Here is a 12,952-nt window from a genome sequence, read left to right on the forward strand (position 1 = left end):
AAATACAGGGAGCGAAAGGCTATTTACAATTTGTACAGAAACCAGATGGCAGTTATAAGAGTTGAGGGACATGAAAGGGAAGCAGTGGTTGGGAAGGGAGTAAGACAGGGTTGTAGCCTCTCCCCGATGTTGTTCAATCTGTATATTGAGCAAGCAGTAAAGGAAACAAAAGAAAAATTCGGAGTAGGTATTAAAATTCATGGAGAAGAAATAAAAACTTTGAGGTTCGCCGATGACATTGTAATTCTGTCAGAGACAGCAAAGGACTTGGAAGAGCAGTTGAATGGAATGGACAGTGTCTTGAAAGGAGGATATAAGATGAACATCAACAAAAGCAAAACAAGGATAATGGAATGTAGTCGAATTAAGTTGGGTGATGCTGAGGGAATTAGATTAGGAAATGAGGCACTTAAAGTAGTAAAGGAGTTTTGCTATTTGGGGAGCAAAATAACTGATGATGGTCGAAGTAGAGAGGATATAAAATGTAGGCTGGCAATGGCAAGGAAAGCGTTTCTGAAGAAGAGAAATTTGTTAACATCCAGTATAGATTTAAGTGTCAGGAAGTCATTTCTGAAAGTATTCGTATGGAGTGTTGCCATGTATGGAAGTGAAACATGGACGATAAATAGTTTGGACAAGAAGAGAATAGAAGCTTTCGAAATGTGGTGCTACAGAAGAATGCTGAAGATTAGATGGGTAGATCACATAACTAATGAGGAAGTATTGAATAGGATTGGGGAGAAGAGAAGTTTGTGGCACAACTTGACCAGAAGAAGGGATCGGTTGGTAGGACATGTTGTGAGGCATCAAGGGATCACCAATTTAGTATTGGAGGGCAGCGTGGAGGGTAAAAATCGTAGAGGGAGACCAAGAGATGAATACACTAAGCAGATTCAGAAGGATGTAGGTTGCAGTAGGTACTGGGAGATGAAGAAGCTTGCACAGGATAGAGTAGCATGGAGAGCTGCATCAAACCAGTCTCACGACTGAAGACCACAACAACAACATAACATAATTTATTATGCACTGATGTAATTTCATTTGTCACATTAACTTAAACATATATTTTATACAGTTGCGCAGAGATATTCACTTATGCTGTAATAGCATTTGTCAAGCATGTGGTTCTTCAGAACAGTTTTAAATTTATCCTCATTTTCCAGCTCTTTGATATGTTTTGGTAGTGCATTAAAAAGTTTGATGCCTTGGTTACATACATGTTTCTGGCTTCGGGTCCTTGTTACAGCTTGTATGTGGAGATCTTTACATTGCCGTGTATCGTAATTATGGAAGTCTGTATTGGTTTTCATTTTGTCCTGATTTCTTTTGATCACCAACAGACATTTCAGAATGTATAATGATGGAATTGTTAAAATTTTCAATGCTTTAAAAAGGGGCCTACAATGTGTTTGAGGTGGGCTGTGGGTCATTATCCGAATAGCACGTTTTTGCAATTTGAAAATCTCATTTAGACGACAATTTGTTTTTCCCCAGAATACTATCCCATAGGATGCAATGGACTGAAAATAGCCAAAATATACTAATCTGGTACAGTCATTACTACAAACTCTTGAAATTATTCTAAGCACAAAACATGCTGAATTTAGTTTTAGTGCTAAGTTCACCACATGGTCCTTCCAATTAATCTTCTCATCAATGTGCATACCCAGGAATTTTGCACACTGTACTCTTTCAAGTTGTTTGCCCTCCATGGTGGGATTTAGGTCGTCCTGTTCACTTATTTTTCCATATTGCACATAATTAGTTTTTTTTTGCATTCAGTGTTAGCTTGTTAGCACTAAACCATTTTTGTATATCTTGTAGGACATGGTCCACAGTACTGTGCAATGACTGCTTCATATCACTAACTATTAAACTAGTATCATCAGCAAATAACATGATTCTAGCTTTTCTCTCTGACACCTGAATATCATTAATGTAAATGAGGAACAGCAAGGGGCCTAATACACTTCCTTGAGGTACTCCTACTGTGACCTCCCTTGGATCTGATCTTAGTTTAATTTTTTGATTAATATTTGGTGCTGTAATTTCAACCACCTGCATCCTCTTTTCCAGATAAGACTCAAACCACTTTTTTACCGGTCCTCTGATACCTATAGCTTCAAGCTTTTTCAAAAGTATGCTGTGGTCAACAGTGTCAAAGGCTTTTGACAAATCTAGATTTATCCCAACTACACTATTTCCCTCTTCCAATTTAGTGATTATTTCTTTTGTGTATTCTAGTACAGCTGTTTCGGTACTTCTCCCAGCTTGAAATCCATGCTGATTACTGTTTATCAGATTGTGCATCTTAAGATAATGTGTGACTCTATATTTCATTAGTATCTCTAAAACTTTAGAGAAAGTTGGGAGGAGTGAGACAGGTCTGTAGTTTTCTATTTTAATTTTATCACCCTTTTTCAACAGGGGAATGACTTTAGAAATTTTCAGTTTTTGTGGAAACACGCCCTCAGCCATTGACAAGTTTGCTATGTGCGTCAATGGTTTCGCTATCTGATTAGCTGTTTTCTTTACTAATATTATTGGCACCTCATCTACTCCAGCTGACATCTTGGACTTCAGACTTTTAATCACTTTTAAAACTTCTTTTTCGTTTGTTGGAACTGCCATCATACTGCTGGCTGCCTTGGGTGCTTCCATCTTAATCTGCTCCCCAAGATTCCTGCTTAATGTCTGGGGTACATTTAAAAAGTAATTATTTATATAATTAGGCATGGCATATTTATCTACCATTTTATTCTCCTCATCTTTTAGAATAATTTCCTTGTCTTTGGTAGGTACCCCGGTTTCTTTTCTCACAATTTCCCATGCTATTTTAGTTTTATTTCTGGACTGTTTATTTCCATATTATTACTTAATAACTTTGCATTTGCAATTCCTCTGCGGTATATTTTCCTATACCTCTTTACATATTCTATAAAATCAATATTTGTACACTCCCTCAATTCTGAATTCAGTTTTTTCATGTTTTCACATGATTTCTTAATTCCAAGAGTCATCCAAGAACTTGACTTTATGTATCCAGTAGACTTGACTCTGGTCAGTTTCTTTGGAAAACACATCTCAAAGTTCATCATATAAATTGATGCAAATACACTATATGCCTCATCTGTACTTGACTGTTTCAAAACATCTAACCAATTTTCATTTTCTAAGATACTTATGAACTGATGACAGCTGTCCACAGAGAAGTTTCTTTTGTAAATATTATTTACACCTTTATCTTCCTTTGACCTTAAAGGGATTTCAATGGTGAGAGCATTGTGGTCAGACAATCCTAAATCTATGTTTGTTACCTCTATGTCAGTTTCTGACACATTTGAGAAAATGTTATCTATGAGGCTATTGGAGGTGTTTGTTATTCTAGTTGAATTGTTTATGTGTGGTGACATGTTGAAACTCTTTAAAATGTCCAAAAATTGCCTTTTTTGTTGACTTTCAACTAGAAGATTAATATTGAAATCACCACAAAGAATAATCACAGTTTCTTTTTTGTAAATAGTATTTAGCAACAATTCTAATTTATCAAAAAAGACTTCTATGTTTCCACATGGTGACCTATATACTGTTATGACTATGACTTTTTTCATCAGGCCATATAGCTGGACAGCACCTGCTTCAAAAAACTTTTCAATACTTAAGTTCTCTGCTTCACATCTCTTTTTAAATTCTAACTCTTGTCTAAGGTAAATACCGACTCCACCACCTTTTGCAATTTTCCTACTATAATTATTTGCCAGTTTAAATGGATTAATATGAATACTATTAATTTCTTGGTCCTTACACCAATGTTCTGTAATACACAAGACATCAGGTTGGGTGTTACTTACTGCTATTTCAAGTTCACAATATTTGTTCTTGAGGCACTGCACATTTAGAGTCATAATCTTCAGAACAGGGGAGTGAGCACTGGTGGTATTTCTCCTTTCGTTTAACACTGTTATCTTGGAGTTTTCATTATGGCTGGATACCAAAAATCCTGTTGTACCACAGGTTTCTTGTTTCTGTTGCTTTTCCTACTTGAAGTTGATGATGCTGATTGATTGTTTATACTAGCTGTGGAAGCTGATGACATTTTAATATTTACAATAGCAGATGATGATGTTTTTAGTGCTTCAGCAAATGTTGCTCTTGTTAAGGTTTTCTTTTCTTCTGCTTCTGTCCTCATTTGGAGTGGGATTTTAGGGAACTTTTCTACTGTTATGCGGCTTATTTCTTTTAGTATCTTTTCACCCATCATCTTTTTTCCATAATAGTTCCTGTGCTGTCCATGCCTCGTGAAATGATATCAGACACTGCCAGTGGGATAACTGGTTCACAGTAGACAGTTTAACTCTTAATCTTGCAAAAGCCTGTATTATATAATTTTGAACAAATCAAAATAACTTACAAGTACCAGATGCACAAATCAGTGGGCATACATTAGACTAAACTCCACATGCAAATTTTCCAGACATGCAGATGGACCATGGTTGCACAGCACATTGATCAGTTCTTCCTACTTTGCACTTAGAGATCTGTTTCACTGCATTGACCTGCAGATGGGATTGCTCACAAACTTTGCTAACTTTAGCTCAATACTGTCTTGTGGCATAATTTTATGGGGGCAATTAATTCCTCTCCCCGAGTCTACATTCTACTAATTTTACTCCTCCTCCTTATCTTACTATCGAATTCCAGTCCCACATCAAAACTGAATTGTTGCCTCCTTTAACAAACCACATTTTTTTATCTTGACATACTTTTTTCAGTTTATCCATCCCCTGTGAAGGAAGTAGATACATACACTTGTTAATGAAATGTATTCGCAAACCGCAAATATGGTTATAAACCAGCTGCACAAATTATTAGTGACAGAAGAAAATTTGTGCCAGACTGGGACTCGAAGCCAAATTTCCCACTTATCTCGAGGTTGCCTTAAGCACATTCCCTCCTGTACTGACCCAAACTTCCACACATCACAGACATTGCCAAACAATTAGCATTACTTGTACTACTGTGGCTGGTCTTGGCTTTGTATCTTGCACTGGCTAGGATGCTGTGTTCACTCATAGTAGTTTACCCATGTTCCTGTTATCTTATTCATTACTAGTCCTACTGCTGCATTACCTATATTTGGTTCTGTATTGATTACCCTGTACTCACCCACCCTACATATCTCAAGCAGCTCCTCAAGGGTTAGCTCCTAACCAAAACCTGACCTCTGAATCCATCTCCAGCTCCTTACTTCAATAACTTCTCCACACTACTATCTTTTACCTATTCCAAAACGGCATAAACCAAACCCACAGGTCTGCCCACTGGTTGTCCCATTTTGGCTGGATTCAATGCTCCCATGGAATGAACCTCTGCGTTTGTTGACCGACACCAATCTATTGTCCACAACTTCCCATCCTACACTGAAGACAGTGCTCACTTCCTTCACCACCTCACCACAATTCCTGTCCCGTTACCACCAGAGTCCTTGTTGGTTACTGTGGGTGTAACATCCTTGCACACCAACATCTCCCAGTCCCATGACCTTGTGGCCATAGAACACTACCTTTCCCAACATCCTCTGACAGCAAACGAATCACTGCTTCCCTAATCCTGCTAGACAACCATATCCTGACCCACAATTATTTCTTTTTCAAAGGCCAAATCTACAAACAACTCCATGATACTGCCATGGGTACTCACATAGCTCCACCCAACATTAAGTTATTTATGAGCCATATGGAGGAGTTCTTCCTATCCAGTCAACACCTAAAATCTCTTGTCTGGTTCAGATTTACTGAAGACATTTTCAAAATCTGGATACATGGCAAGGACAATCTTTCCTCTTTCCTCTACAACCTCAATGTATATTCCCAAATTTGCTTCACCTGGTCCTTCTCAACTCAGTGAGCCACCTTTCTTTACATCAATCTCCACCTCTCAAATGGCTCCATAAATACATCTGTCCATATTGAGTGTACCAACCACCAACGGTACCTCCACTTTGAGAGCTATCACCCGTTCCATTTCAAAAAGTCTCTTCCTAACGGCCTTGCCATCCATGACATTGCATTTGCAGTGGAAAGCGGAAGCTGTCACAATATACTGATAATCTTACTAGATCCTTTACTGACAGACAACATCCCATCCAGCTTGTCCATAAACAAATCTTCCATGCCATCTTCTCCTCTGACTCCAAAGAACCTGTTAACCAGCAATTGACTAGCACTCTTCTGATCACTCAGTATCACAATGGCCTTCAAAAGCTCAACCACATCCTTTACCAAGTCTTCAGCTATCTCTTGTCACGCCCCGAGATGAGGGATATGCTACCCAAAATCCTACCCACATTCCCGAAAATTGTGTTCTGCTGTCCACCCAACCAACAGCATATCCTTGTCCATCTCTATTCCCAATCCTGTGCCCCGTTGGTCATTCCCTCGTGGTCAGCCCAGGTAAAAGACCTGTCCCATACACCAACCCATCATCTTCTACCACAGTCCAAACACAAAACTGTGAAAAGGACAGACCAGACAGTCACCCATTCAAGTGCTAGCCAAGCCCAACAACATTTAACTTTGGTAATCTGATGGGAACCTGTTACCACTATGACAAGACCAATGGAAATTATAAATTTATTAAGCAGAAATATAGGTTTGTTTTCCAAAGCACCATGTATCAGCTGGTCCTGCAGAGTAGTGCCTTGTGAGCAGCGGAATGCCGGCATGCAGTCAACTTACAGTACCCTCAGCACAACGAAGCATCAAGTGACAGCTGTTACATCATGGGGAAGCCGTTGACCTGTGAACTTCAGCTTCCAGCTCAACAAATCGATTTCCAAAATGTACTGAATGATGTTGAAGCTCTGCACTCAGCAGATGTGACCCAACGTCACCTGAAGTATTCAGTGGCGCACAGGGGTTGGCTCTCAGCTCCGTTTAGGAGACAGGAGCCAGCAAGATCAGTGTATGCCACAGGAACAGGATGAGCAAAAGCAGTGCTCACCCACTCGAAGGTGGACGACAGACAGCATCCAGGTCATGCAGGTCAAGTCTCCAGCAGGTCTGCAGGGTGACGGCAGCCTCCCTGCCCCATCAGTGTTGCTTCGGAAGTTGGCGGTGAAGCTGGCAGCAACAGCATCCTTCCAGCCACACTTGTGGTTCTGTAGACAATCGGAGGCAGCTATGCATGCCAAAGGTCGACCTCCACAGCCTTCCCTCTCACTGGATAGCTGCAATTGACACAAGGGCTGAGACTAAGCACCGGGCAGTCGGCAAACAGCACTCATCAATCAGCAATGAGACACTTGTTAGGAAGAGTGGGCTATTTAACTTGGCACTTCCTGTGCACTCTGTGGCAGTGGGGATGGTTATGACATTATGTTGTTGTGGTCTTCAGTCCTGAGACTGGTTTGATGCAGCTCTCCATGCTACCCTATCCTGTGCAAGCTGCTTCATCTCCCTGAGACTGGTTTGATGCAGCTCTCCATGCTACCCTATCCTGTGCAAGCTGCTTCATCTCCCAGTACTTACTGCAACCTACATCCTTCTGGATCTGCTTAGTGTATTCAGCTCTTGTTCTCCCTCTACGATTTTTACCCTCCACGCTGCCTCCAATGTTAAATTTGTGATCCCTTGGTGCCTCAGAACATGTCCTATTAACCAGTCCCTACTTTTTGTCAAGTTGTGCCACGAACTCCTCTTCTCCTCAATTCTATTCAATACTTCATCATTAGTTATGTTATGACATCATGTGACCTGGTTTTTCCTTCGCTTTCAGCACTCCCAGTGACTCAACTTTCACAACTCCACCTTCAAGAGGCTGTTTTCTGTTGGCTCGGTACCTGAATACTTAAAAGTTTCTTTGTACCTAGCCTTCCTTACAAAAATCTGCTTTGTCACTAGAACGATGGTATCTCTTGGCTTCCATGATGTCATTATGCTTTGCTTGCAGACTTGGGTGCTCAGTCGTTGTCCCCCCCCCCCCCCCCCCATCCCCCTCGCACTGCAACAGCTTCCGTGTTTGCTACAACCCTCTCAGCATTTCCCTCCTAGCTGGCAGTACAACGGTCATTGACACTGGCAGTCTGGCTTCCGGGAGATGCCAAGGTAGAACTTGGACGAATTTTTAGTGTCCACCAGGGATACTACTCTGGGGCATAACATTCTTTTTCTTAAGGTGATAAGTAAAACTTTATGACTGCTCCTTGTACAAACAAAGATTGAAAGATGGATGTTTGATTATTTTATGTTGTTGCTGGAGCAGGTTCATTTATAACAGTTTCTATTATTTAAAGACCTCTATCTCGACTGTGCTATTCATATTTCAAAAGCAGAGGCACAGAGACAATTCTGACGCAGGCCACAATAATGAAACCTTAACTGCCTAACATTATGACTAGTACCTATCACAAGACTGAATGACAACTGGTGGTGTAGCAGGCAAATGGCAGAGTAAGGAAAGTATATTAGTGGAACACAGAAAATTGGGGAGTCATTCTAGCAACAACACGGGCCGCAAATGAGGAAATCCACTAACATAAGCAATTTCGAAAAAGGACATGTTATTATGACTCAGCACCTGGGAACAAGCAACTCAGAAACAGTGAAGCTAGTTGGTTGTTCATGTGGTACTGTCTTGAGCATCTATGGAAAGTGGATGAAGGACGGGGAAAGCACATGTAGATGGTAGGAGAAAAAGTGTTTAACATTCACACCTCATCACAAAACAATGCAGAATCTGGAGGTTTGCCCACTCTGTAACAGAGGATAGGTGGCGATCTGACAACAGAGTACAATGCTGGTGCCAGAGCAAGTGGTTTGGAGCACACAGTTCAGTGCAAATAGTTGAACATGGGGATCCACAGTGGACAAACCTGTGTAATCCTAACAATATTATCAGTTACAGTTGCAGTGGGGACAGGATCATGGAGACTGGACCATGCATCAATGAGAATGTATTACCTGGTTAGATGATTATGTTTCTCATTACACCAGGTCAATGTCACCCGGGCAAACAGCTGCCATACATCAGGATAGTGGAGGCAGTTTTATGCCACGGGGAGATTCACTCAGGCCTCCATGGCAGTTATGGCAACAACTGAAGGCACCATGATAATTGCTGACTATATGAACATTATTGTGGACTATCTGCTTCCCTTCATGCTTGATGTCTTACTCAACAGCAATGGCACCTTCTAGCAGGATAACTGTCTATGCCACATGGCCAGAATCATGTTATAGTGCTAGATATCTGGTACTACACACCTCCAGAAACCTATCAAGGAATTGTGGAATCTTCACCATACAGAATCACTGCAGTACTGTAGTCCAAAGGTGGACCAACATTCTATTAAGCAAGTGATCATAATGTTTTGGCTCATCAGTGTAGCAAACCCTGATATTTCAAATAATGAAGTCACTCTTGCAAAGTGAAGGAGATGAAACAAACTGCTAAATGTGGAATGAGTCCAACACAGAGAGAAGGCAAACGGAATAATGCAGTCAAAGAAACAAGAGGAAAACTTCTCAGCATAAGTGAAACAGAGAGCACAATATGACTGATTCAGTATTTTCTCTCAAGACAATACTTCAGCATTAAAAACACATAACTTACTTGTATATGAGAGTTCCCCACATGTCTCATAAACTGTGTCAAAATGGCTTCAATTATTTCAGCTCTTGCGTAATAGCCCATGTGAATGATTGGAGCTCTTCTGCTGTATTTTGAATTCGATACAAATTCTGATATGAATTCATCATTAAAGTAGCCTTGTTTAACCATTGAGTACTTGGAGACAGTGCTGTAGTCATTGGTACCTTGAACCTGGAAAAAATGTCTTTATTATTAAATTTATATTTAGAATAACCTTGTCTTGCCATTTCAATAACTATTCCTTCTACTGAGGGAGATGAAGAAAAATATCTGTATAAACTATCACATCTCCAGTATGCCCAAGTGTTATTTGGAGGTAAGAGTGTCTCCTTGTTTTCAAAGAGAAATTGACAATTTTCAAAATTAGCTGTACGCTTTACTCAATTAACATAAATTAATTAAGCTGCACTAAGTTCTTCAGTTAGAACAGATCATACCATTATATGTTAAAAGATACAACTTGCACTGAGATTTAGATTTTTTCCTTTCACAAAAGAAACAGAGGAAAGAAAGAAAATTAGGGTTTAATTCCCTGTCAAGAGTGAGGTCATTACAGATTTAATACAACTTTGCATTGGAGAAGAAAACTGCACATGCCTTTTCAATGGAAGAATCTAGGATTTGCCTTAAGCAGTTTAGGGAAATCTCAGAAAATCTAAATCTGGATGGACAGGCGAGGATTTGAAACACCGACCTCCTGGAGATGAGTTCAGTGTCTTACCACTACAACACACTGCTTGACGCAGAAGAAAAGTAGGCATATAAACGCATTATTGCTGTAATACCAAACAAAATGTAGCTTCATTGCTGAGTTTTATACAAAGCAAGGGACTAGTGCAGCAGGGGATACAACCCGTCGGCTTTGGACAATGACGTCACAAGTGGCCAATCGAGAAGCGGTTCTTCTTAGTGTTGTAGCTCCCTTCAGTGGCTGATAAGTGTTTTTTGGCTTTTTAAAAAAAAAATCTCACGAGATAGAATAAACAGATCCACTTTATCAAACAATCAGTAAAAAAACGAAACTGAAACATAACAGCAAAAGCGAAAATGGTAAACTGCTCTCTGGCGACTTGTGACGTCATTGTCCAAAGCCACGGGTTGTATCCCCTGCTACACTAGACCCCAAAGCAAAAATGAAGTCAGTGTGTGAAACTACAGTTTTGCTTTTTCATTTATAAAGACTCAGTATACAAACAATAATAAAATGGATATGATGTCGAAAGACTCTGAAATTAATTTTATAGCAGAGGAATACAGTTCCCCTATAAGGTTTATCAAGTGTACTCCTATTCAGAAATGTATACAGATTTTTATATATATGGTGTACATGTGGTTTTACCATTCACTTCTTTCTTGTTTGAATCCTCCCAACAGTGCAGGGTATAAAAAAAATTACTTATGACTTGTTATTTCAGTCTGTACTCCTTTTGTATTTCCTTCCAGTACATTTTGATTACATAGTCGTTTGAGCCTCAGTCAAGGTTACACTGTTTTGATAATGTCCGTTTTGTAGTTCACAAATGGCAGCATTCAGTTTTGCTGCTCTTGTACACAGTGCCTAATGCACTTGACACTTTGGAACAAAAATATATTGCTATCATTTTAGTGACTGTAATCCTTTTAATACAAACAAGGATTAACTGCTTCTTGAAGCCTGGCTACAAACTGATATCAAGATCATTACAGATGAAGCACTTGCCAACAAGACAAGAACAGGGGGCGAAATTGCTGGAAAAACCAACTCAGCAATGGGGTTAATTTTATTTTTAAAAGGATTGGTTGATAACATACACACTGATGCATCAAGGAAAAATTAAATTGGTAATTGTGGGGTCGTGGAGACGATGTGAAGGGTTAAAAAATTGTAGGAGCCCAAGTCTCCGTTACATTAAGCAGACTCATGTTGATGTGGGCTGCAGTAATTAAACCGACATAAAGAGAATTCTACAGGCCAGTTTAGCCAAGACTGCTGTACTACTTCAGTCTTTGGACTGAACATAACAATAGCGTACAGAACTGTGAATATTAAATATTTCCTATCAATACCCTACTGATTTCGCAAAAGCAAATTATGTAACTGTACAAGTACGGCAAATAAATGTGTCTATGTCTGTACCTAACCTAGTTATAAACAGACTGATATGCCCCCACGTAAGTACTGACTACGGGCACTTTTACAATAAAATTATGCAACGTCAGGAATTATTGCAAATATATTTTTGTACAGCTGTAATTATTGAGATGGGCAACACCCGTACCAAAGATGTAGAGAAGGGTGGTATGTTAGCTTTGCCGTGTTAGTATTAAAAGTTATAGCCATCACACAATACGGAATATTCTGCTGCGACGGACAAGCGACGAAAATGAAACAATTACGCTCTAAACGTTTTTTATTGACATTTCTGAAACAATCCAGAATTCATTTCTGAAAGATAATGAGGTGAGCGAAACATGTGGATCGTGATGCGTGGAAAGTAAAAGAATTTGATAATCATCACATGTATTGCCAAAAAGACTGCAACATGGTACTAAGGCACTTTGAGCTAGAATAATACAACGAACATTTTTATCCATTATGCAGCAACAGCCTTTCACGATCCAAAATTACAATACTCCAAACTTAACATCATCATTCTAACCTCCCGCTACGAATCTTTCTCATATGTCAAAGTCATCTGTACTTCATATTCCGCCAGAGGATGTAGTTAGCAACATCGGTTTTGCATCGGCATTGAAAACTGGCACATGTGTCCCCCTCAGTGTCCAAAAGTTCGTTCGAGCAGCTACCAGCAGATTCATGAGCATGTGCAGAGCTGAATTCGCGTATAAGCAGTGCCTTCTCCCGCTACCGGCTACTTGAAGTGCGGCTGTTTGCCGTGTGAGCAGTAGCAGCAAGTAGCTAGATGCTACTCGGAAAAGTTTTTCTGGCGCGGCAAGGCTGCAAGATTCGCGTATGCGCAGAGCAATCTGAGTTATAATGGGGATCATTCTCCACTTGATCCTTCTGTATGTTTCATGATATTTCTGTTCACTCTTCGTTTACAGCTCACAGGTCAAATGAAAACAAATCAGACTCTGTGGCCGGTAGCCATCAAATGAATTAATATACATTCCCATAATCATGGAGGACTAAATAAAAAAGTTAGTAGTTTCAGTTTTCTGATTTTATATTATTTCCATTTTATTAGCAACGGACCATTAATCACCTTAATGAAGTTATTTTTGTCGGTTTGCTAGAGAAATTTGCTTCTATTAATCTCTTTCACCGAGGCAGTCAATTTATTTGAAACGAAGTGTTTCG

At 39.7% G+C, this 12,952-nt stretch overlaps 1 protein-coding gene across 4 annotated transcripts in view; it reads right to left on the reverse strand.

Annotated features, from left to right (window-relative positions):
• Positions 1–12,332, reverse strand: part of LOC126473906 (tRNA wybutosine-synthesizing protein 4-like) — a 68,785-nt gene extending 56,453 nt beyond the window's left edge. For 2 of the 4 annotated variants that reach the window (XM_050101253.1, XM_050101249.1), the window contains exons 1-2: positions 12,214–12,332; positions 9,613–9,822 (exon numbers count right to left, since the gene is read on the reverse strand). In XM_050101253.1, the coding sequence (XP_049957210.1) occupies positions 9,613–9,822; positions 12,214–12,225 (222 nt within the window). In that variant the 5' untranslated portion in view covers positions 12,226–12,332. Of the gene's footprint in view, positions 1–9,612; positions 9,823–10,990; positions 12,154–12,213 lie in introns of those variants that run through there. The other 2 variants (XM_050101250.1, XM_050101251.1) reach the window with 2 other exon arrangements.
• Between the last annotated feature and the right edge of the window lie 620 nt (positions 12,333–12,952).

The sequence above is a fragment of the Schistocerca serialis genome, chromosome 4, assembly GCF_023864345.2.
Source record: "Schistocerca serialis cubense isolate TAMUIC-IGC-003099 chromosome 4, iqSchSeri2.2, whole genome shotgun sequence".
NCBI classification, from domain to species: Eukaryota; Metazoa; Arthropoda; class Insecta; order Orthoptera; family Acrididae; genus Schistocerca; species Schistocerca serialis.